At 40.4% G+C, this 23,800-nt stretch overlaps 1 protein-coding gene across 2 annotated transcripts in view; it reads left to right on the plus strand.

The window, feature by feature from the left end:
• Nucleotides 1-17,876, plus strand: part of RPS6KC1 (ribosomal protein S6 kinase C1) — an 89,215-nt gene extending 71,339 nt beyond the window's left edge. Inside the window, exons 13-16 of one of the 2 annotated variants that reach the window (XM_071578356.1) lie at nt 62-151; nt 11,233-11,315; nt 12,034-12,129; nt 15,266-17,876. In XM_071578356.1, the coding sequence (XP_071434457.1) occupies nt 62-151; nt 11,233-11,315; nt 12,034-12,129; nt 15,266-15,376 (380 nt within the window). In that variant the 3' untranslated portion in view covers nt 15,377-17,876. The remainder of the gene's footprint in view (nt 1-61; nt 152-11,232; nt 11,316-12,033; nt 12,130-15,265) is intronic. The other variant, XM_071578367.1, reaches the window with a different exon arrangement.
• Nucleotides 17,877-23,800: the final 5,924 nt, after the last annotated feature.

A 23,800-nucleotide genomic window follows, 5' to 3' on the forward strand; every position in this document is an offset into this window, starting at 1 on the left:
TCACTTCTGCAGAAAATGGAAGGGAAAAATGTTTTGATTTCTCCTGTCGTTTTGTTTTTAGGACACATTCAGCTAACGTATTTTAGCAGGTGGAGGGAGGTTGAAGATTCCTGTGACAACGATGCCATAGAGAGAATGTACTGTGCCCCAGGTTAGAGCAATCACCTACGATGTTTCACTTGCAAAGTAGATTAGCAGCTTTCGTTTTCTCATGGAGTCTCTGTTGCACAGAGCTCAAGATCATGCAGTATCTGAATTTTCTTTGCTTTTCCCCTGAATGTCTTAAAAAGCTACAGGGCTTATAACTGCTTTATTGTTTAACTGTGGTGGTGTTTGTTATGTCATGTCCATAAAGTGCAATTGAATTGAATGTGCTGTTTAAGCAAATTTAAAGAATGTTCTGTTTTCCTGCAGTTATTTGCTGTGTGTGAGTACATATTGGTAACTAAAATGATGGTACTAAGAGCCTTAAAAATACGAAAATTTATACTTGCAAAGAATATGGGGGGCAAGGGGAGAATTTGAAAAATGCAACCTTATTAGGCACAGAGATGCCTCTGACATTTTTGATGAGTTACAGTGGGGTTTGAAATAGAGAGCTCTTTTCTTAGAGCCGCTTTCATCTGTCATAAGGGTGATAAAATCAATATCTCTCATCGCAAGGATGGCACTTAAAACTGAGCCCTCCCTCTTTTCATTTTTCCAATTCATTTTCTGCTAATATAGTGGTCAAATGGTAGTGACAGCCAAAAATCAGATGATTCACTTATAGCTTCATATTTTAAAAATTTCATAGCTAGCTTATAAAAATGACTTTTAGAGTTGAAAAAACTACTTTTGTATTTTGATTTTGAAATGCCAGCATAACTTTCTGCTGAGCCCCTGGTCTAGGCAAGCATTGCAGTTTGACATGCAGGTAGTCCTCAAGTTCAGAGTTTGCAAATGTGCTCAGAAAAAATTAGAGTTACCAGCAATGGAAGTTCTGAACTTAGTTTGGCATCAGGTGTTTATTCTGTTTTTGTCTCACAATTGAAATGCAGTAAGGAACTGTCTCTGTGAATACAGGTGGTAGGATCTCAACAAAAATTTGAATGCCAGCTTCTTGAGATAAATAATAAATAATATATTTTATATTCAGGTGCAAGTCAAAAGGGCAAGTATTACAGAGAATAATTCTTTTTACCTATCAAAGCAAATCCAACACCTTTATTATACCCTCACGCAACTGTAATGCAAGAACAAGGTAACTGGGGAATCCCAGCAATTCTTGTGATTGTTAAGTAGAAATGTGTGCTGGTTGCCAACATGCATGACAACCTGTTAGAAAGAGGTGTTTTCCTGCCTTCCTAACCCAGCCTTGAACAAAGCGCTCCCTAGCTGAGTAGCAGCAAAGATGGAAGTGCAGCCTTTTCCCACCCTGTCATCATTAATGAGCTGTGAAAGTCAAAGCTTAATTTTTCTGTACTTTAATGAGGATCCAAAGAGAGGCTTTTTTTGCCCCCTAAGCCCCAACCAGCCAACTCCTGCAGTAATTAAGTGTTTAGGGAGCAGTTGAAATAATATTTAGAAGTCCCCAAATGCAAGAATAAAGTTTTCCACGGTGTCGTTATTTCCACCTCACAGCACAGGTGTGGTATCCATCCAGGCTTTTCTTGGTTAAGTTGCCCTCTCCTCTCCGCCCTCTCTGCCCTACCCCAAGCTGCAGTTTGCTTTGTGTGTCTGTAACTGGGGAACTACAAGATGAAGATTTGCAAATGCAAATACTAGATATATCCAAGGTGGATGAATTGATACCAACCTATGATTCTTACCTTTCATATTTCTGGATCCTAATGTTATCTCTGAAAAGCATACTTGTACTTATTACAAGTAGTTATTACATGTTAATTTTTATGTAGGAGAGTAGTACTTGGTATAACTTAGCACCAAAAAATATATTTTGGAGTTTAGTGCCATTCCATTATGAGCAATGATTCAATAATAGTGTATAGCTTAGCCCAAAGCAGCTTTCTTAAAGCTACTGCTGCTGGTAAATGTTGCTTTAGAACTTTTTATCAGTATTTAAAAAAATAGTCATGTTAATTGACTTTCTTTAAGTTACTTTCACAGGGAAAAATCTCCTCATTTGGATGTTAAGTTTTTTTTTATTTTAAGGAGTGGTCTGTGTCCCTGGAACTCTTTATCATGACAGCATTGCTCCTCAAACTGCTTCTTGGAATAGGGATTTTGAAATTACACTTGTACTTCAGTTCAGGACACTAAGATAAATTGGCAATTTTAGGGATTTTTATATTATTTTTAAGCTGCTTTTTAAAACTGGTTATAAATGTTTCTAACAATTTGGGGGTTTTTTTCTGCTGAAGGACGGGCTGTAGTTTTGTAGAGGTGAGTCAGTGATCTCCACAAAATTTCATCAGTTCTTATGATTTGCCATAATAAAACATGGTAACTAAATAAAGTGTCTCAAATTGAGTCTTTATCTTGTTTTGAATTTTCCAAGGATTTTCAGTATTATGTGTTATGTTGCCCTACCTCTGGGTTGTCAGCCTGCCCTCTCTTTTTCTTTCCTGGCTGAAGGATAGAGTAAAACTTGGCTTGTGAAATTTTTTTCCATGTGTTTGGCTTGGTGTGTATTTTGAAGAGTTTGATACAGAATAGGGTTTGGATATGGTGACTTGTATGCTACCTTATTTCAACATTTTGTGACTTAAATAAGTGCACTCTTTTAAAAGTATGCAAGAAAGGGAAGATGTCCTTATGAATAAACACTATCTTTTAGGGTGTGGTGTTGGAGACTGAGAAGAGATGATGAGTCTGGGGTTGCAGTTCTTCTGCATTGATTTTTGAGGAGCAAATTTTGGAGACAGAAAAAGGAGAGGATGAATGTGAAATTTAAACAGATTTATTTCAATTTAAAATAGGTATGAAATTGTATTGCAGAGATACATGAAAATTGTAAAAAATATATTTGTAATTGTTGTATCTTTTAAGTTGATGAGGTGTCAGATGCTGCATTTTCACTGTGTAAGTTATAAAGTGCTTTGCAGTGAAGTGCGTGAGGATACATTTAAATCCAAAGTTGTTTCATTGGTTAAAAGAAAACATGGAGTGTTAATTCTACAATTCATGTATCAGAAACTAATTCCTGGAGGGAGTAGGGATAATAATATATTAGTGTGGAAGTTTTTCCCAGGGGAGGCTAGAGGTCCACCTATGTGGAGCTTTCTTGAAGGATCTAGGATTGTGTGTTTAAGGCTTTTAGTACACCAGAGTATAACCTTGCTTTAAAGCAAAGCAAGGTAATATTGATATGGAAACAGTGATCAGATCCCTGCCATCGTAAATAGCAGGGACTTGTTCAGCTCTTGTTATCATAGGAAAAGTGGAGAGGCAATGTGACTGCATATGTCAAAATGACATTATGCAGTGTATATATAAAATAATAGAACAACTGCACACATTATAAACTCACAAGCGTCAAAAAATGAGGAAAGAGGGGAAAGAGGTAGTTAAAAAAAGCTGCATACTGTTCCCTGTGAGCAATATAATTACTTTTGTATGAAATAGCGATCATCATAAATTAAAAGCAGGGCTGCATCTTTTGCAAGAGGCAGCACTTCCTCACTGTTGACGGGAGGTGGCATTGTACTATTAATGGATTTCGCTGTTGCACTTGCTGGCGCTAATTTGCCTGACTTCTCCTAAGAACTGGAGAGGGAAGATGCGGTTCATTTGTAATGATTTGCATATCAAGAATTGTACTCGGAAGCTCAGAGTCATGGTGTGTTATAGTTATGTTGAATCTTGGTAAAACTGGAAAACTCTTTACTGCTGTAAAGTTCTACTCAGTTTTAAAAAAAAGAGTTCATGCTGAACCAACTACAGCAACAACAAAGCTGTCTGCAGATGCTTAAAAGTAGTGCCTATGCTATACTTTGATTAATGGCCAAACCAAATCTTTGCTGTTCACCTATGATAAGTCAAATGTTGTTTCTCTAAGCCACAAGGGAAATAGAGCGTTATAAATCATCCCCTATAAACTCAACACCACTTGAAGTAAAACTGTGGGGGTTTTGGCCAAGAATAACCTTTTTGCTTTTAAAGAAGAAATTAAGCACTTGTAACAGAGAATTTCTGCTGTGTTAATAAGGCTAAAATGACTACTGTGAGGTTTATGGTTTGTTTGTTTAACTTTTCATTTAACTAAACCCCTTTATTAAATTTTGTTTTCTGAATGTTTTAAAGTGTGCTAAGCAGCTGATGTCTGAATACAAAGTTATTAGGAGATCAGATGAGAATGATTCACTTCTGTTTAAACAGCCCTTTGCTCTCCGTGCCCCCTGAGAACTCTTATCACATATTTGTCCAAAAAATCCCCACAAAAACTAACAAAAAAGCCCTTGCATTACCCACCTGCCTGGTGGCTGATAGTATCAGCAATATATCTCTTTATCTTTTGGTTAATGTGCCTTGGTATTCTGAAGGGGGGAAAATTCCGGTAACAGATTCAATTTACATGGACAGAAACTTGAGCAAATGCCAGCCTAGCAGGGGGGCCATTATTCTGCTCTATAAATAAGTTTAAAAAAGAAACACACACACACACACAAACCTGTGAATCAACATGTTTTGGTCTAATTGAGGAAAAAGCAAGACAGATGAATTTTGAAATGCAAATGATCACCTTCTGTCATTTAAGTATCAGTTTTGCCAACATTGTGATCTTAAACATAAAGAGTTGTGAACTTTTAAATGCAGTAATAATTATATTCCACTCTTGATTTTTAAAATAAAATTGGTAACTTTAAAAAAACCCAAACCCTTAATAATATGCTTAATATTGTCAGAAAGACAAAATTTGTGTACAGCCATAGCCTAATCAAGGCTGTCTTCAGCTAAAACAGATTGAGAATTTACTCAGAAAAAGAAATCTCTAAAATACTTTTGCTACTAATCTATGAAGTGTCATGTTGTGGAAGTGGCTTGCTGGTCTAACATCTTGTGTAAATATGACGTGTGAACGAGATGTTTTATTTACACTCTCCAAGTTCTTGTTTTAGCAGCGGGGATGCTTCTGTTGCATCCCTGTAGTGTTTTTGGAGAATGAGATTTCAGAACTAGGCTGCCTTTAGTGTCTTTTTTCTTTAGTGTTTAAACAACGAATTTTCACCAGACTTTTTTTACTAAAAACGGGAGATTTGCTGCTTGAGATCCTAAAGCCAAAGGGAGCTTAGCTTCATAGAAAATGTAAGTAGGAAACTGGCCATCAATAATGCATTCTATTATTTTGATGCTTTCATAAGCTGTGTGCTATAATCAAGCCTTATTTGCACAAACTACCCTTCACAGAAACCCACACATAAATATATGGTAAATTTGGTTTTCTCTAACCTGCTGTTACTTCTCTGTAATGCAAAATCTAAGCAAAAAAAAAAAAGGCTTTGTGTGTAAAGGATTTTGTTCCAAAAAAGGGGCAAAATGTTTCAATATGCAACCTGATTTTTGTACTCCCAAATGAAGATGTCGCTTCTGCTCTTAAACAACTGAAAATACAGATGCAAAGTGCAGCTGATAACCTAAAATATAAGGCATGAAAATAAAAATTGCTAGGTTGCTATTATTAGCTGTAATTTTTATTTAATGAATAAGGAAAAAAAAATTATTTGCCTCTGTTTACCAAATAGATGTTTGATGCTGGAAAACCTGCATGTTATTTGTGTATGTGTTTTTCAGTAGGAGTTTGCAAGCACTCATTAAATCTGCTGGTCTGCATTATAGTAATTTAATTTGAGTAGATTGTTTAAGAAGCAAAATAACTGTGGGGGATTAAAGTGCCATTGACCCTGAGAGGTGTCGAGGGGTGGGTTGGTCTCATGATCGTAGTGTAAAACTGGACTTTCTACTTTTTGTCTCCAACTCTGTCCTAGCATTTGTGTGACATTAATGTCTCAGGATAGTCCTAAAAAGAAAAGAAAAACACTGGACAGACGAGGGAGCTTTGGGCATCAAAATCTGAAGATGGCCTAGCTTGATTTGAAAAGCAATGACAAACAGTATTAAAAATTAACATGGAAAGTATATGGCTGGTGTGAATAAGAAGACTTGTTAACTCTAGAAGAAACTGTACTTTACCTGTGTATTATTATTATTATTATTATTATTATTATTATTATTATTATTATTAATTATTATTATTATTATTATTATTATTATTATTATTTAGAGATGGATCTAAAACTCTAAGATAGTACTGAATATACCTTGTGAAAATAAATGGAACTAGTTGAAAGATTTATTAGTGTTTGCTTTGTTTTGGTAACAGAGCAGTAATAAGTTTCTTTGTCTCTTTTGTCACATGATTTAGAGGAAGTTTTGATTCCATCATGGACTGCTAAAAGAAAGGAAGAACACAGAGTTGCCTCTATTATTTTTTTTTTTTTTGCTGGCATGAGGAAATTTCTTCCCAAAAGGAACATAGATGCTCATATGTTTTTGAAACAATTTTAAGATGAAGCTTCCTATTTTCATACTCCATTTGATCTTAGTGAATGTTCATTGGACTTGCATCACTACTTTATTGTTTAAAGACCATGATAAACTTCTTTTACTTATCTATAGATGGTTCAGTAGTGTGTTCTATAAATTGCTAAAGCATTTTAGGCAAAGCATTATGGTCAGATTGCTTGTGTGATGTGTTATTTAGTGACTGTAGCTTACGGTGTCTTGGCTGAGTGAGTCTGCTGAGGGTAAATTAGCTTGGACTCATTTTACTTGATTCTCTGCAAATGCTTCTTTACATATGTAGACATCAAAATATGATAAAATAGTTATCTTTTAAAATTAAATGAGTGTAAGGTAAATAGAATTTCCAAAGTGTCTCTATTGGTTTTTCGTGCAATACTGTTTATCTTAATGGCCACAGAAAGAGAAAACATTATGTTTGTTTTCAGGATGTTGAACAAGTTAATTTCTCCTAAACAGTTTCAGACACCTGATGATAGTTCATACAGGTCTCCTTGGTTTCTTATCAGTGCAGAAATGCTACTTGAAAGTACAATGTTTCTCCTTGAAATGTGGGGTGAGGGAAAGGGCATTCTCAGGTTTTCAAATTCTTATCAAATTCTCATCTTAATTCCAAGAGAACCACCTCAGTGCAAAGCCCTTCCTGACTCCTGGGTGTCTGGTGAAGCAGTGCATCCACCTAGAGCCTGTTTTTCTGTGAGCTGGCATCAGATGCATTTTTTTGGATGTTACAGTTTGTCCTACAAAGGTTTTGATTAAGTTTCTGTTCTTGGTGATTCACAAGCTACCTGGCCTGAGTTGTACAGTGAATATCCAAGTCCTCTTTTAAGCCTGGCTTCTTTCATGTTAACTAATGTTTGTGTGTGCTGGTTGTGAGGCCTTATTGTCAGCCCTGTAGGAAGCTGGTTTTAGAAGAAAATGTTGTAGGTGTGGTAATAGAAGCCTTTGAAATCCTTCAGCGTGAAGGGTGTATTTCAAGTTAAGGTGCTGTAGAAAGAATGAGAACATGAGCCTTGGTTTACTGTCAATGACTTCATTGAGGATGTGTGTTCAGGGGAGGCGAAGTCCTGCTTTTTACTTGAGAACTGGCACTTTGGTTTAAAATGAGGTGTTGCCATCTATGTATCCCTTATCAGGAAGTAAGGTATTCCTGTGTAAAATGCAAATATTGAGATAAGTATGGAAACCATAAAGAAATGTCCTTTCAGGTGAGACCAGCTGCTCTGGAAGGAGGATAGTGCAGGGTACTGAAGGTGTTTACCTGTACCATCTGTCTTTATCCAAACCTGATAGCCTTTTACAAATCTCCTTCCCTTCAGTTACTCCAGCAACTGCTGTTGGAATTGCTTTGTGCAGGAATTCAGCATTGCTATTGACTTGTGCTGCTTGGTGCTTGATGTCATGGCAGTGAGAAGAAGGAAAGAGGAAAACTTTCCCTTCAATAAAATTGCAGTAAAGTTGGAAGATCTACTGACTCTTTTTTCACCCTACTTTATTATTTCTCTGATTCAAAAGGATTTTGTATTTGAGGATGATATAAATTTTTTTCCTGCAAATTTTGTACTGCTAGTTCTAGAAGCACCAACACTGTGCACATGTGTGTGCTTGTATCTGGATAAGGTCCTTGATTTCAAGGTTCATGAAGGAAAGATTTAGCACAAATACTCCTATGTTATTTACTTAAGCGTGTGTGTCACTACCATTTATTGTCTAATTATTTGCTGATGGATTGAGATGAAAATATTTTCTTAGTAAAGGCAGATATTATAGTTCAGATTTATTGCAATATTAAAGCTTTAAGAAAAGCATATGCTCTGTGTGTTATATTACATTAACGAGCTACTCTGTGTCCCTCAAAGGCACTTCATAATCTATAGTTTCTAAATTTTCTTGTGATGTGAAGTCAGGATAAAATGCAGTAATGGCGATGTGGTATTATTTGTAGTATACATTTTTTTTTAAGGAAAACATTTATTTTAACCTGAAATAAGGAACCTTTGGAACCTAGAGAAAGCATTAGGAAAGCAGGCATAGCATAATAGGAAAAAGGTTTTATAAAAAAAGGATATTCGGGTGTTCCCCTCAACTGAGTTTTCCATTTTCTGTTCTGTGTTGGGTCAGATGACTTGTGCAGTTGCTGCTGTGAGCATGAGAACCCAGGCAGAGCTCTTCAGCCAAGGGAGAAATCTGTGTTGCTTGTGTTATCCCAGCTGTGTGATTTTGGTCATAGTCAAAAGTGGATGGAAGAGTTCAGTGCTTCTCTCCTAAGAGAACTGCAGTGACATTTGTTCTGGCTGAGCATATATTGAAAGTATTCTTACAGTTGAAAATATGAGCTTGGATTTTGAAGAAGTGGACTGTAGTTTACTTTTTGACTCTTACCCTGTCCATTTTCTTCATCAGTGAAGAAAATTGCTTCCTGTAATGAACAGTGTGTGATCCAGTGAAAGAGGGTTGCGTAACTTTGATGCTTAAAAGAACTCGATCAGCATCTGTGATTGACAACATAAAAGGAAATAATATAAACTTTTTTTTTCTGTAGAATTTCTTTTCCCTGTCCTCTGAATGATGTTTTTTTCACAATATTTTTTTTCTACTGGGCTGTAATTCATAAGGCCCATCCCCACTGAATGTCTTTGGGGAAGAATGGATTCCTTTTGTGGAATTTAAGATGTGTCAATATGGGGAAGTTAATGGTAGTGTAGGAACACTGAGAATGTAGTAGTTAATTCATTTTTGGCTTTGCTGTCCTTATTCTAAAATAAGTGTGTAATTCAATTTAAAAAAAACCCAAAACACTTGCTGGGAAGAAAGTTCCCTTAGACTAGGATATACACATGGAAAAGAAAACTCTCCTCTGAGGAAGTCTAAAGTATTTAGTTTTATATTTTAATCTCCATTCATGTCATCTAGTTTTTGAATGTACATTATTGGAACATACAGCTCTAGGAAGTCGCAATCAGACTGGAAAGGCATTTCCATTTAGTAGCTTTCACTGAGAAATGCTATGAAAACCTTTCACCAGCTGGTTTGTGCAGAAAGGCCCAACTTTAGTTGTTTTTTTTTTAAAATATATTTATTTCTTCCCCCCCCCCTTTTTTTTTTTAAAGGACAGTTAGCTGGAAGGTCTGACTTTTTGAAGGGCTTTAAAATTAAATTCCAGGAACAAATTTTGATTTTTACACAAATTCTCTCAATTTACTGTAGTTTCAGCTTCATCTGGATACTTGCCTGAGATCTTAAAACATTTTGAAAATGCATGTAATTATGCTAATAAGAGTTCCTTGTGTGGTTGCTGTTGTATCTTTGTGAAAGTTTCTTGATGCTGATAGGAGTATTAATCGGTAAGGAGTGGAATAAATCCTGAGATGTGGCAGCCTTATAGTGATGTACTGGTCGTTCAGAGGCCATTAACTGTAGTAAAATTTTCAGTGTGAGGGTTGAGCTACCTAAAGAAACAATGCCTGAGCCATTCCTCCTTGTTGCTCTTGCAACAGCAACCTCAAGCCAGTTCTATAAGGTGCTGAGCATCTTTCAGCCTGTGTGACAGCTGCCCGAGGGGGCAGCCCTCTGTGCATCCCTGTGCTCAGCATGTGTGTTCTTCTCTGCATCTGGGAGGATTGAGGCTAATGCCTTCCTCTCCCTGACCCTGCAGTGTGACTCATCTGTAGCTCTCCTTGGCCATGCTCATGCCAAGCTCCATAAAATGATGAGCAAGATTTTTCCACACATGCTGCAACGCTTTTCACAGCAACAGCTCATGACTGTATGCTAATTGTTGTCCTCTGCTGGGAAGCTGGTGTGGCTTTTGCCACCAAAGCTATTTTAGTGCAGCTTCTGCATTTTTCTGACAGTCAAAATGAAGATTTCATCTTCTTTGCAATCTGTTTTTCTGTATGTTTTAGAGCAGACAGCGGGGAGTGTTTGTATTTAATAATTTTTGTAGTTTAAAGCCTGAGTCAGTGAAGGCCAATTTTTCTGCATGCATCATGCTACTGAATGCATGTATGTGTATGACAAGGGTCTCTTCACTCCCCTCTCCCCTTTCTACTTGTGCATGTACAACAATAGCAGCTTTGGGTGCTTTCTGGGTGCAAAGGAAAACAACATTTCAAACTGAGGGACAGTTTGGGCTGAGCTGTCGTAATACACTGGCTGTGGTTATGCTATGGGAAGTAGATTTAACGTGTCTACCTGAGACCAGAGAGGCTGTTGTGAAAAGCCTCCCATGGTGATCCCAGAAAAAGGGTGTGGATTAGCCATGGGAGAAATCCTGCCCTGTAAAACAAAATTATGGCATGCAGGAGTCTATTGCAATCTCCTTTGTGCTGCTTGTAGGGATACTTCAGACCGCTCTGGTCACTCCAGCTCTTCTGACCACAGTATAGTCTCTACATATAGTTTGCTTTACTGTCTGTCACTGTCCAGTTTTGTCCAGTGTAGAAGACTCATAACTGTAATGCCTACAAGTCTTGAAAGTGCCTATGTATGCATGGAAAAGGCAAATTATGCATGAAATGTATAGTGCTGCTGTGTTTGAACAATGCGATCTGTAGGTGGCTAAAGGGCTAACTAAATTGCAGGCATAATGAAAGCTCTGTGGTATTTAGTATATGTTCTGTCAGCATTAAACAGTCACCTTGTAAATATATGTTAATTTTGAAGGAGTAACTGACCTTTTTAATATTAATTGAAATGTCTTGTGTTTAGAGGTTGGTGCTATCCTAGAAGAGACAGAAGCCTGTGACTGGTGGAGCCTGGGTGCCATTCTTTTTGAACTCCTCACTGGGAAGGTAGGGCTGGGGGCAGGTTACTCGATAGAACTGACTTCTTGGCCAGTAGTTTCTCATATGTGGTGTGCCCAGTTGTGCTTCCCTTGCTTGTCTTTCTCAGATGTGCTTTGGCAACCTGAGCACTCTCAATTTGCTTAGTCTGCTTTGGGACCAGAGAAACAAGACATGCTCAAGCTTCTGTAGAACAACTTGGTAAAGCCTTATCAAACTCAGGACTGAAAAAAAATAACCAAAACCATGTCGTCCTCTTAACCACAGTGAAATCCAAGTTCTCTAACATTCCACCTGTACTACTGCAAACTTTTTGCTTTTCTTATTTCAGTGTTATTTCCTGGGACTGTATAGAAGCTGTATGTTGCTGTTAGACATTAATTCGGTATTTTGACAGAAAGGTTGTTCAGACAAATCAAACTGGTGATTGATTTATAGTTCTGCATGAAGAAAGCAAAGTCCACCAAATTCTCAGTCTTCAAGCTTGAGCAATAGAGCAGAGAAGCTCTAAGATGCAAATGTTCTAAAGCTGTATTTCCAGGATGACTTCAGTGCCTCTAGACATTCCTCCCAGAGTCAGTACATCATACTAGCAAGCCCTGAAATTTTGGCTGTGTGTGATAGTTTGCATGTATACAAGGAGATAATCCAACACTGCAATTTTTAAATTAATAATTGTGTCTCCCTGCTTTGACTTGTTTTTTATTTTTTTCCTTTTCTTCTCCAGTCTCTGGTTGAGTGCCATCCATCAGGAATAAACACTCACACTTCTTTGAGTATACCAGACCATGTATCAAAGGAAGCCAGATCACTGATTGAGCAGGTAAGTGAGGGGAAAATTTGTTTTCTGTATGTAGACATATAGATGGGGCAAGTACTTACCTACCTAAGTTGTTCTGGTGAAGTAAATGTAAAAACAGAAAGCTGCTGATAGGAACATGGATAGCACTTTTGTCAGCACTGATGAATTTTGCCCAGTTGTCTTGTCACATCTGGAGACTTTGACTTCTCCTGCCAAGTGTGTCTGTAGAAACATTGGAGTACTTTGCCATTTCTTCAGAGAACAAGCTTGGCAAACGCTGATTGCTTTGGAAACACCTGCTGGTGATGCATGAGCATTTTAGCAATTCTGCCCTAAATGTTTGTGGAAAAATTTGTAATGAATTAAACTAAAAAATGTTGATGCCAATTCAGCAAGATAGCTTAAAGTATCAGGAAATCTGTAGCAGTGATTCGACATTGTGACCTTGGTGTGGTTGAAAATCTGTAGCTGTCCTCCAGGAAACCTTATGGATGACATTTGTTAGGAAAAGTGCTTTATATTGTGAACACAATGGCTTTTGTATTCAGAAGATAACTGATAGGTTCAACAAAAGGCAGAGTAGGAATCTGTAAAATATAGGCAAGCTTGCAGAGTGATACACCATTTTCAACCTAATGGAAATAATACAGTCAGATGGTTTTAGTTTACTCTTAGCTTTAGGTGGTCATGACTGAACTTTTAGTAATGGGATCTTCCTTCTAGTTAATTTTGACATAATTGAGGAAGTGGTGCCTAGATCTGACCTGTTCTTGAGAAGAATAAGTGATATATGTGAACTGTGCTGTTTGGCTTTGAAGAGTACATTGCTAGTGGATACATGAATAAGGACATCACTTAGATGTAGTTTTTAACAGAACAGAGTGGAAAAAGTAGTTCTTGAAGAAAACAAAAAGATTTTGAAAATTCAGTGAGTCGGAAGACCCAGTGACAGATTGATTTCTGTGCCATTATTGCAAAATGATTAGTGGAAATGGAACTAGATGTTTGGACACCACCTGTTTTGACTATGTGACATGAAGTCACTGAAGGTGAAAGCATGTGTCTATGTGTTTCTGGCAAGGGTAGAAACGGAAATGACTGAAGAAAAATTCCGTTTTTATATAATCTGTATTTATGTTGTTAAGGGGTAGCAAATTATTACCCTCACCTACAGGTGCTATAGAGCAAAATGACTGAGGGAAAGCAAAAAATCATTTAATGAAGGGAATTTCTCCCATTAAGACTAAAAGACAAATGAAGTCACCCAGTCCTCATTTCCCTGCCTGTGTAGGATTGTTTTTCACTGTAGACTAATGTGTTGCCTATTTTTCTTTTAATGTGTTGCCTATGTCTCTTTTGCCACTTGTGGTTTAAGTAGCAAACGTATTTCTGCCACTGGCAGCTATGTTAGAAGGCCAAACTGTTCAGAGACCAGTCTTTCCAGTGGCTGTTAGGTCAAGCTGTCTAGTGTAGGGTGGTGACTTATCTGGTGGAGGTTCAGCTATATGAAGAGGTAAATCACTTTTTTGTTGTGTGACTATCCAAGGAAGCTGCCATTCATTGTTGAGGAAACCTTGTCAGGAAAAGGAAGAGAGCTCTCTTGGCATGGATAGCAATTTGTCATTGTGACTTTCCTTCCCCCCACTGCCAAGGGTAAACAGGTCAAAACATCACGGAATAACTCTCTGCCATCAGTGTTCAGTTATACAGAAAACTGCATCAGGTGTTGTCTCCTGCTGTGGTTTCCAGTCCAGGTGACTTCGTTGTAAACACCTTCTTCATTTAGTCAGTGTCTAAGAAAACAGAATTTCTTTCTGGTGAATTTTGTGGGTTTGTTTTTGTTTTTTATTTGTTTGGGGGGTTTTTTTGTTGTTGTTGGTCGTTTTTTTTAATTTTTTTTTTATTTTGATTTGATATTTTGCACCCAGTATTTTTCAGGGACCCTCAGTTTTTTCTAGCAACAAAATATGCAGCATGACTTTTCAGTAGGTATCTATTGCAGTTTGTTTTGCATTTATTTTCTAAGATTAAAGTTCTGCTGGAAGGACAAACTCCAGAAAATAAGTGACCATACTTACTTTCCCCATGCTGGTGCTGCTTGTATTTCAGCAGAAGGCAGAGACACCCTGGCTGCATCTCTGTGTGTGCTGGCTTGTGGGAGATACTGGAGCAGCACCATTCACTGTCAGCAAGCTACCTTTACTATGTGACATTATGACTGCAAATAGCAGAGCCATCTTAAAATGTGTAAACTCCTATGTTTATGGATGTAAACTCACTTAGATGTTGACTGCATCAAGATATGAATACAGAGTTTTCCAAGTGACAACTGAGAGAAGTTATCCTATTAGCTGTTGCAAGCAAGAAGTCATGCCTTTGTACTGGCTGTAATTGAATAGAGTATAAACAGTTCTCTAAAACCTCAAAATATTTTTGTGTGTCTTTATTAGTCTCTTTGGAGTTTACCTTTGCATTCCCTTTTATATGGATTGGTATCTTTAAACAGATGTAAATATTGTGATTTCCTTTTCACATGAATTCAGCATGTGATGTACAACTGAAAAGCAAATGAGTTGCTGAATTTCAGGAAATTTCCATGTAGCCATTACACTGTTTTGTTTCTTCCACTGGGCTTTTGATTTTTCAGTTTTAGACCATTTGTAGGACTCTCTGAAACTTTTTTTTAGGAAGTAGAGAACTGGCTGTGTAACCCTGATGTTTTAGGACCAAATCACAACTTATGAAACGAAAAGTTACAGACCACTATCCCCGATGTAGCCAGAATACAGTGGTGTGAGCAAAGGTTAACATGAAGCAAATGTAGTGTCCAGAGTTCTACTGATGCAGGCTCGGGCTGCTGCTGTCTCTTTTTCAAATGAGGTTACACTTAAAATGAAGTCCCAGTGTGCAGTGCTTGGGGGAATTGCATGCTGTGATCAGTAGTCTCTGAAGACTGTAACACTGAGACTCAAGGAAAGGAGAGTCTTCTTCCTTTTACTGGATTTTAGCAATTTCAAGTATGCTTTTGCACTCTTGAAAGTAATTCATAGAGCAGGAAAACAGTAGGATGTCCCTTACCTTAGACCTTTCTGGAACTTTTAAGCAGTTGTTTTTGTTCTTACTCACTGAATCATATATGTGTTTCTTTTATATCAAGCTTTTGCAGTTTAATCCTGCGGAGCGTCTTGGTGCTGGCGTTGCTGGTGTTGAAGACATCAAATCTCATCCATTTTTTGCCCTTATAGAATGGGCAGATCTGCAGAGATGAGAGACACGTGCCCTCTGAAGAAACTCAGGTCAACTGGACAAGTTTCTCTGGCACAGGAGCACCCTTACTTGCTTCCTTTGGATGTCTCAAACCATTTGGACATGGTGGCTAAAGGACGCTGGAGCAATTGGGCCAAAAGTGAACTTGTTTAACAGGAGTCACTGGTTATCCAGGGTGCTGACTTGTTTTTATGACAACTGGTTGCTACGTGTGTGTAAGTCCTTTCATCAGAGGAAGGTTTGTAAGGCAACTCCTGGACAGCATGTTTAGCACTGCCAGTTTGTCAGCTGAATAGAAACAGGAATGTCCTCCTGCTGCTTTGTCTGATGATGGAAGTGTCTACAGACTGTGCCAGTTGAAAATTTTTTTTATAGTGTCAATAGACAATTTCCCTATGCGAAGTGCAGCTCTTTGGGGGTTGGGGAATGAAGAAACAAATAATTTATTAATGGTGTATGCTAAATAAAATACTAATATGCTTTATGCAAAACCTGACATTAAAAATAATATATCCATTAAAAATTAAGACAGCTGTTGCATAATACTGTGGAATGTGTCTTGAAAATAGAATATCATTTCTCACTCTGGAAAGAGCATATAAAAGGCAAATAATGCTGTCAAATGTTGTACTTTGTTGGCTGGAAATGTCTGTTTAAAACTCTTGACTCTGTTGTATTTGGTAAGCTATATGTTAAGGTCACTACAGAAAGGGAAATCTTTTCCTCAGCCGGATAAACACTGCTTTAGCACTCTAATAAGGAGCAAGAAAGTGTAGCACTAAATAAATATATAGATAAAAAAGGAAAACACTTCTCTCATTGCTGCAGCCACTGCTTTGTCACATAATGAACTTTCCTTCCTCTGAGTGTTCTATTTTTAGCTGCTACTTTAAGAAAAAACTTTCTGCTCGTGTTCTTGTGCTTGAGGAAGCTTCTGAACTCCCTGTTTGTTTGTTAATAGTCTTAATTAATCAAAGAAAGCCTTCACCCACTCTGCTGCTTGAACAGGAAGAAGCCTGGGATTTGCTCATGCCAAATGACTAAGTGACATCTCTGAGCAAACCCTAGTGGGTAAGACTTGGGCATGAGCCAATTAGCTGACCTGTTTGTTTGTTAGAAAGGTCTGGAGAATGAGAGAAGAATATAAGACACGCAGAATATTTTGCTGAGCACTGCTGTTACTGCTAAGCAGCCATGCTTGTATCAGTTCCTGATGTACTGACATGCCTGTACCAATTATGGATCTGTGGGTTTTTTCCTAAATGTTCCCTTTGCTCACACTCTTTTTTTTTTTCCTTTTTTCTTCTTCTCCCCAGCTTTATCCGGAGAACAAAGGGCAAATTCCTTTGGGATAGTGAGGTGACAGCAATGATTATTGAATTTACAACAGAAAAAAAAAGAAGTATCCCTCCAGTTGTATTTTAGCAGTGTGTTTTATGGGCACTCCCAAAAGTGCATCTGCACAGTCTCCATCTGTTAGACACCAGGTCGGTGTATTCAAATAAAGTGGGAAAAGGAAAATGCTTCACTTAAACAAAGGAAATCTGGAAACTTCTTTTTTCCTTTTTAAATTATTCCACTCCCCTCTTTTTTTATTTTTCCTTTCTTGTGATCACTGGGCCAGCAGAGGGGCTGTCACAACACTGCAGGTTGTAACCAGGTCACTAGTATCACTGCCTACGGAGTGCTGTCCAAGATTACCTCACTTTCAGAAACTGTGTTTCAACCTACCACCCTCTGGCTTCAAAACAGGAACTCCCTCAGGTGAGCCACAGGAACAACTTCCTGCGTCGATCAGGTCGGAAATCTCTAATGCAGAGACCAAGCTGGTCTGGAGCTTCCTTCCAGCACTGCCCTGACTGTGACTTTGGAGAGGGCTCTTTGCTCAAGGGAAGCCTCCCTCCCTTTGGCCACCTGACTCCATCCCTAGGGCTCTCTAGCCTAGTCACTAGATAATGGCATTGACAGTGTTGATCTGTCCCATTGCATTTGCCTGGTGATAACTGTAAAAAAAAAAGGAATTTTCCATTTTACTTTGAAATGCTCTCATGTTCAGGTTGTGCCTGTGTGCCAGTTGCAAGCAAAGACAGGATAAGATAGCACAGGAGCATGAGCTGGTTTCTGTGAGCAGCAGAAGGAAAACCATGTTCTAGCTGAAACCAGACGACCAGACACTCTCATTGCAAAGCATTTAGTTCAGTTAATGACACCAAAATATTTCTTTTTCAAGTACATTAGTAGTGAGGAAATCGAGATCCGAGAGTGGAAGGATTGGGGCGCTTGGCAAGATGACTTGCCAGAAACGAATGTTTGAGATGCTACAGGTTTTTATATTACCTCTGACTCAGATAATGGTTTTGTCAAGGGAAGCACAGTCTTGAGTTTGTTGCACAAAAACAATCCTGTTTCTTATCTTTGTTGGTTTTTTTTTCTTGAACATGCATTATGTTGTATTGGTGTTGACATGTATTCCTTTAATAAACTAAACTTTTCAAGCCTCATTCAGATCTTGTATTTCTGAACTTCGTTTAGTTCTTGAAGACTGACCTTCTTACCTGATCAGTGCTATTTGTCCTTGGCTTTAATGACTTGAAATGTTCTAGATACCTTCTTTTTGGTGCCTCTTACAAAGTCCTGTGGTGCATGTTTCCATTTTGCTGATTGTCCATTCCCACTTCCTTCTGTTACACCTAATGACTAATAGCAAAACAAATCAGTGCCTTTTTGTTCACAGGACTTAGTGGCAGTCTATGTAAAACACAGTAAAATAAACCTATAGATTTTTCCTATTTTCCTGTGAGTGTTCAGGTAAGGCAGATTACGCACTTGGGGATCTTGATGTGGTAATTCATTGCACCTGATTGAATGACTTGTAATGCTCTTTGCGTCCTACTAAGAAAAGCTGGGAGACAAAATATTTCAAGGCTTGCACTGGGTAGAATTGCTGTGAGGTGAGCCCAGGTCCCTGCCCAGACTTACAGAAGAAATTGCATTTCATGAAATACAAGGGGCATAACTGAATGGCTGTATTCACAGCTTCTGTACTTGTAGCACAGCTCCTATATCTCCTGTTGAAAATCACCTCTCAGAGAGCAGTCACTGTCACGCTGACTCTCCACACACCTTTGGGATGCTGAGTCGGCAGGGTTACCCTCGCTGGAACATCACCCGGCTCCTCTCTCCAGTGCTAAACCTGTTCCTTGGTGTGTCCCTGCAGCGAAGGGCACTGGGATGAAGAAGGCTGGGGAGGTCAGTCCTCTCTAAATGAAGCACTCAGCATAACAAGGTACAGGGATGTGCGAGGTAAACCACTATGGGATTTTTTTTTTTTTGAGTGTGTTGTTACTTATTTTCTCAAGGACACTGAGTAGGAACTTGGCGAAACAGAAACTTCCTTTCTGGTGAGATTTATGGTAGGGATTTTAGCAATAAAATGAAAAAGTACATTTGTTGATTTCTTTGGGTTTGTGCTTTCTGTGTGGGCTTTGCTGTGAGCTGATCTCTGGCTCCTGGCTGCTGCCTGGCCATGTGCTCTGTGTGAGCCCATGGCTGGTCTGTCTGGGGCTGAGCACCCCAACATCCTGCTCCAGTCAGCAGAATCTGTGGCTGCAGAGCACCTCTTGCCCTCAGCTCTGTGCATCTTTGAACCATAGGTAGCTTTCAAATCAGAACCCCACAGCTTTTTGCAGGCTCCAAGATGTTTGGTGGACAAGATTTCTTTGCCTGCAGCAAAGAAGTTAAGTGTTGCCCATTCCTTCACCTCAGCAGCTTGTTACCTCAGGAGTGCCAGCTTTCACTGCTTGGTGTCCTTGGAGTACTGTCAGAGATGCTGCTGGAGAGGCATTTTGTGTGGCCAGTGCCTGTTGTTTCCTTCAGCCATGCTCCTGCTCAGAAGCCTCCTGCGTGCTCTGGTGGGCCAGGCCTCCTGTGGGCTCATCCTCCTCAGTGGCACATGGCAGCACGTATGTTAATAATCATGTTTAGCATATGCCCACCAAATGGTGGGCTGAAGCTTAGTGAGGACCAGACCATACCTGGGGCTTTGGCCTCCCTGAGTGCTTGAGGACCTCCCATGTGGTTGTGCCTTCAGGGCTGGACCCCATGCAGGTGGCACACTGGGGTGCTGCAGGAGGACAAGTGCCTTGGCAAGGTCACCAGGCTGGGGTGCATCTTCCACATAGGTGAAGAGGTGTGGGGGTGAGAGGGTGAGATGGGGGAGTGAGAGACTGGGCCAAGCAGCCATGGGGACCTGACAGCCACAGTGAGGGCATGGGGTGGGCATGAGGGGCTCAGGCAGCCCCCAGGACAGGGTGCCTTGTGTGGCTCCAGCTGCTGTTTGGGAAGGGGTGACAGAGCCAACTCCCAGAGGGGGAATGGGACTTGGTTAAAAGGTGCCGAGCAGCTGCTGCTGGCAGCAGTGGTTTAGACTGGCAGCACATGGCTGTCTGCTGCGCCGCGGGGCTGGTGGGGGGCTGGTTCCTGCCTGAGCCATCTGCATGAGCAGAGCTGTGGAGCCCTGGCCCAAAGGTTGCAGTGTTCTAAAGAAAATCCCAACTTCTGAGTGGCAAAGTGGTGGAAGTGATCCCACTGCCTGCTAGTGCCATGTGGTGAAATCTCCTGCACCTCTGCTGCTGGGCAGAAGAGGCTAATCAGGGTGCAACAGAGAGGATGCTCCAGACTCCTGGCAGCATGTGACAGCTTGATGTGCTGCCCCAACAGGACCTCACTGTCGATTGGCAGATCAGAGGCTCTCCTTCTCCAAAGGCAGCTCTGTCTCTGTCTTCTTGGCCCAGGGACCCATCAGGAGGGATTAGAGCTGCTGCCAGAGGACTGCAGTGGCACTGTGATGCACAGGAGGGCTGGGGAAGTGTGCACTGCTGGGCTGTGGGGAATTGATGGCCCCTTGTGAAGGCTGTGGGTGGTCATCTTGATACTTTGCTGTAGAGATTCTATGATTAGGAGAAGTTCTTCTGGGGGTAATAAGCTAAACCAGCCAGTTGGCAAGTGGTGGAGCCAGATGAAGATGGACTAGCTAAGGAAAGAGCAGATGCTGGGGTCAGTGGTATCAGCCTTGCTAACCTCTTTTTTGCTGTGCCTTGGAGGCAAGAGACATTTTGCTTTGGTACAACATCACTTCTACCAGTTTCTCCCATCCCCTACCATGAACTGAGCTACTTATTTCCAGGGTTTTTTCTAGGCTTGCCCAGCTGTCTTCATCCATGTCCTATATTACACCCTTCAGCCTTGGTCACAGATTTTCTTGCCCTTTCTGTGCCTTTGATTCTGAAATGTTGCCCCAAAATACTGGGACACAGGAGTGGATTATTAGATACAGCTGTTTTCCCCACATGTTGGTGGAAGCAAAGAGAGAGGATTAATCCCACAAAATGAAAATGCAGGTATTGTAAAAGTGTTAGGAAATTGGTTACCTCAGCAGCGTGTGAGTAACGAGAGTTTTACGGCACCTTGCGCAGTGGTGGGATAACGAGGAAGGAGCCCCCGTGAGAGGGACTGGTGCTGTGCCAAGATTTAGAGCACGGTGCTGGCCAGCTATGCTCCACTTGGGGTCTTGCTTGTGCTCTGTGGTCTGACATTTGCCAGCTCATAATCTTGCTTTACGAACCAGGCATGGAGAAGAGCTACTTGAACAGCATGGATCATGAGCCAAGTGGCATATATGCTTTCTCCAGATTTTAAAATTTGCTACTCTGCTGCCTCGGTCTCCTTCCTTTCCAGCCTCGTGTCTGCCTTGGCGTCAGAGAACTCCCCTGAGACCAGCCCCATGCCTCCCATGGTGTTCTGCCAGAAACAGCAAACACAGTAGGGTGAAGTAAGTTCCCGTGAGAAGGATTTTGGCTGCTCTGGCTCCTTACAGGCCCCTCCTCAGGTGCTCTGTAATGCTGCAGAGTCCTAAGTTAATCACCTTTCTAGGGTAAAATAACTGCACAGTGTGAAGTTCTGGCCCCATTAACATCACTGTGAGTTTTCCCATTGACTTTGCTAGGGTCAGGAGCTTATCCTTCAATTACAGAAGGATGCCAATTTCATGGGAACAGGTATAGAGAGCTTGTTTGCTTTCCCAGTCTGAGCATCCCCATGTAGTTTCAGCCTTTGTGTTAGTGAAATAAGCTGGGGGTGGTTTTTTTTGTTTTGTTTTGTTGTGTTGTAATATTGGGGGTTTTGGGTGTGGGATTTTCTTTCTTTTGTTGTTCTTTGTTTCGTTTTGGTTTGGTTTGGTTTGGTTTTGGTTTTGGTTTTGTCTCTTTGGGTTGGGGTTTTGTGTTATTTCTGTTTTATTTGCTGTTCTGGTGGGTGCAATTAATATGGTTCTCCAGTTACTGTCCCTGCCTGGGGTGAGGTCTGCAGCTCTTCTCCCTCAGCTTTTGCTATGCTACCAGCGGACTCTGTGAGCCTCCCTGGAAAACAGGGAGTGCATTTTGCAAAGTGGCAGAGATTGGAAGAGTTAGTTAGTGCCTGCTTTGCGTTTTAAGGCTGAGAAGTCTTTGATGAGCAGCATTGCACATGCCCCGTTAGAGTGACTGGAGCGCAGAGGGCTGAGAAAGGCAGGCATCTGGTTTCCTCATTATTTCTTTTCATAAATAATCCCTTGTCCTTGCACTCTGGACTCTGACAGCATTTAGAATATGCTGGGTGGGTTTTTTTCTTCTCCTCTCCGAAACTTATTCATTTGGAGAGGGATGAAACAATAGGTTTTTGTCTAAATCTTTACCAGTGAAATTGTCAGGAGAAATTTCCGCCCCCCTCTCCCGTCTATCTTCCTTTTGTCTCCTTCAGTCGTCGGGGTCAGGATTCGCCGCCAAATGGAGACTGCAGTTGCTTTTCCAGGCCCCAGATGCCAATATGTGGCAGCATCTGGCTGGTTGGCAGGCGCCGGGGCAGTGGTGCTGGCTGTGCCACTGCCTGTCATGCGGTGGCGGCGGCGCTTGGTGGGCGCCCTGCTTCTTTGAGAATATGGTCCCAACCAAGAAAATGGATAATAATTAAATCTGCTAAAGGAGTTGAATTATTGGGTAGAGTGGCTCCTGTTGGAAGCTGCTCCGACTTCTGGCCCTGGGATTTTTTTTGTCGTCTTTGGCAGCATCTTGTGTAACCTCACCTTCTTGTGCTGTGAGCATTTCAGGTGCCTTAAGGCATGGAGTTCCTTGAAAGAGAAATACAAATCACTAAAAATGTAGAGATAAAACCCTTTCCTTAGAGGCCATGTGTTTGGCATGGGAAACACATGATAACAGCTTGCTTTAGAAAGGTGACATTTCCACTGAAGGCTGAATAATAAAAAATGCATTAGACTTTTGTAATGAAGACAGCTTCTGGGACTGGGGAATCTACTGCTTCCTTGAAATATATGTGTGGGAGCTCTCCGTGGCCCTAATGGGTGTCACATGTGGCTCTGGCTACATTAATGTTGCAAGCTCTATTAAAAGCGATTGCCAGTAGCCCTTCACGTGCCGTGAATCAAAGCTGTCTTTCCGTAACTTTGCTTTAGCTCAGGCTTGTAGACTGACTTGCCCAGGGTTAAGTCACTTTTAATATAAAGATGGATAGAAAAGTCTCTAATACGTGGTTGTTTTTTTTCTCCCTTTTAATTCAGAGCTTGCTGGTGAAGGACTCTGGAGGGATGGGGAAGGAGGAGACAAGCCAGGCAGCTTAAAGAGGCCTCTGAGGGTCATGTTGAGTCTGTGCTATTATGTTCCAGTGAGGAGAATAGCTTTATTGACAGACAGCTGTTTGACTCCTGCAGCCGTACAGTATTTGCTGCAGAGCTGCATAAATACCAAGCCCATGTTGACAAATTCCTCATCAGTGCAAGATAGTTAAACCTGCTTGTTTAATCATTTGTGTGCTCTTACCTCTGCTGCTCTGAAAAGAGCAAGCTGCTGTTTTACAATACTGTGTATGAGAAACCTGTAAAGGCTCAGAGCTGTTTCATGGGAAGTTTTCAGGACGTCTTTTTATTCAGATCCTCTTGGAAATAGAGGGCTCTATTTTTTTTTCATTATTATGGTCAATTAGATTTTTGTTGTAGCTTTTTTTTTTCTCTACAAGGTGTGTAATTTTTGGCTTTCAAATAAAAACTCTGGCAAGCTAGTTTTACAACAGAGGTAGCAGCTCTCTTGGCAGACCTTTGGTCCTGTCTGCGATGTGACACCAGAACTGACACGGCCCCTTTAGAAGTCCCACACCTTGCTTTGCAGCACGTGTGTGAAGGCACGTGAGGATGTGTGTTTTGGTTTGACTTTTCTGGCACAGGGTTATGGAACCTGTGCTACTGGTTGCCTCCTGCCCATAGCTCAGAGGGTGGCTCTTTGACCTCCCTCCCATTTCACAGTAATATCCACCTTCATAGCAGCATAGTATCTTGTCACATTGTTGGCCTCATCTCTGGAAATGTAGTATCCAAAAT

The sequence above is a fragment of the Pithys albifrons genome, chromosome 2 (assembly GCF_047495875.1).
Source record: "Pithys albifrons albifrons isolate INPA30051 chromosome 2, PitAlb_v1, whole genome shotgun sequence".
Classification (NCBI taxonomy): domain Eukaryota; kingdom Metazoa; phylum Chordata; class Aves; order Passeriformes; family Thamnophilidae; genus Pithys; species Pithys albifrons.